The sequence below is a fragment of the Desmodus rotundus genome, chromosome X, assembly GCF_022682495.2.
Source record: "Desmodus rotundus isolate HL8 chromosome X, HLdesRot8A.1, whole genome shotgun sequence".
In the NCBI taxonomy this organism is placed as follows: domain Eukaryota; kingdom Metazoa; phylum Chordata; class Mammalia; order Chiroptera; family Phyllostomidae; genus Desmodus; species Desmodus rotundus.
In genome coordinates, this window is record NC_071400.1 from 62,091,385 (window position 1) to 62,091,838 (window position 454).

Here is a 454-nt window from a genome sequence, read left to right on the forward strand (position 1 = left end):
GGGCCCCGGAGCAGCAGGAGGCGGCGCGCGGGGGCCTGGCCAGCCCGCGGGTCAGGGCCTCCGTGGACTCGGCCGCCGCCCGCGGGGCTGCCAGCGCCGCCGCCCTGTCGCATCCCGCGAGCCGGGAGCAGCCTCGGGATTTCCATCTCCGCGTCTGAGAGGCTCTGCTGGAACCAGAGCCGCGGAGGAGGTGCGACCCCGCCCCCTGCCGCGGGCCCGAACACGTTCCTGAAAGGAAAAAAAAAAAAAATGTGCAATGCGCAGAAACTGGCCCTATCAGATATTAAAACGTGTTTAACGCCACAGTGATTTAAATATTGTGGTACTGGGTCTCTGGAACAGAAAGAAAGCCCAGAGGCAGAGCCTGGTATGCATAAATAAATTCCACACTTAACAGGAGGAGGAAATCCAGCGGATCTTCCCAGGGAATGGGGAAGAGACGGTTCATTCGGTA

The 454-nt window shown here is 60.6% G+C and overlaps 1 protein-coding gene across 1 annotated transcript in view; it reads left to right on the forward strand.

Moving 5' to 3' along the window:
• The window catches only part of LOC128779929 (zinc finger X-linked protein ZXDB-like), a 2,765-nt gene extending 2,607 nt beyond the window's left edge, over positions 1-158 (forward strand). The window contains exon 2 of the mRNA XM_053916938.1: positions 15-158. Within this exon, the coding sequence (XP_053772913.1) occupies positions 15-158 (144 nt within the window). The remainder of the gene's footprint in view (positions 1-14) is intronic.
• Positions 159-454: the final 296 nt, after the last annotated feature.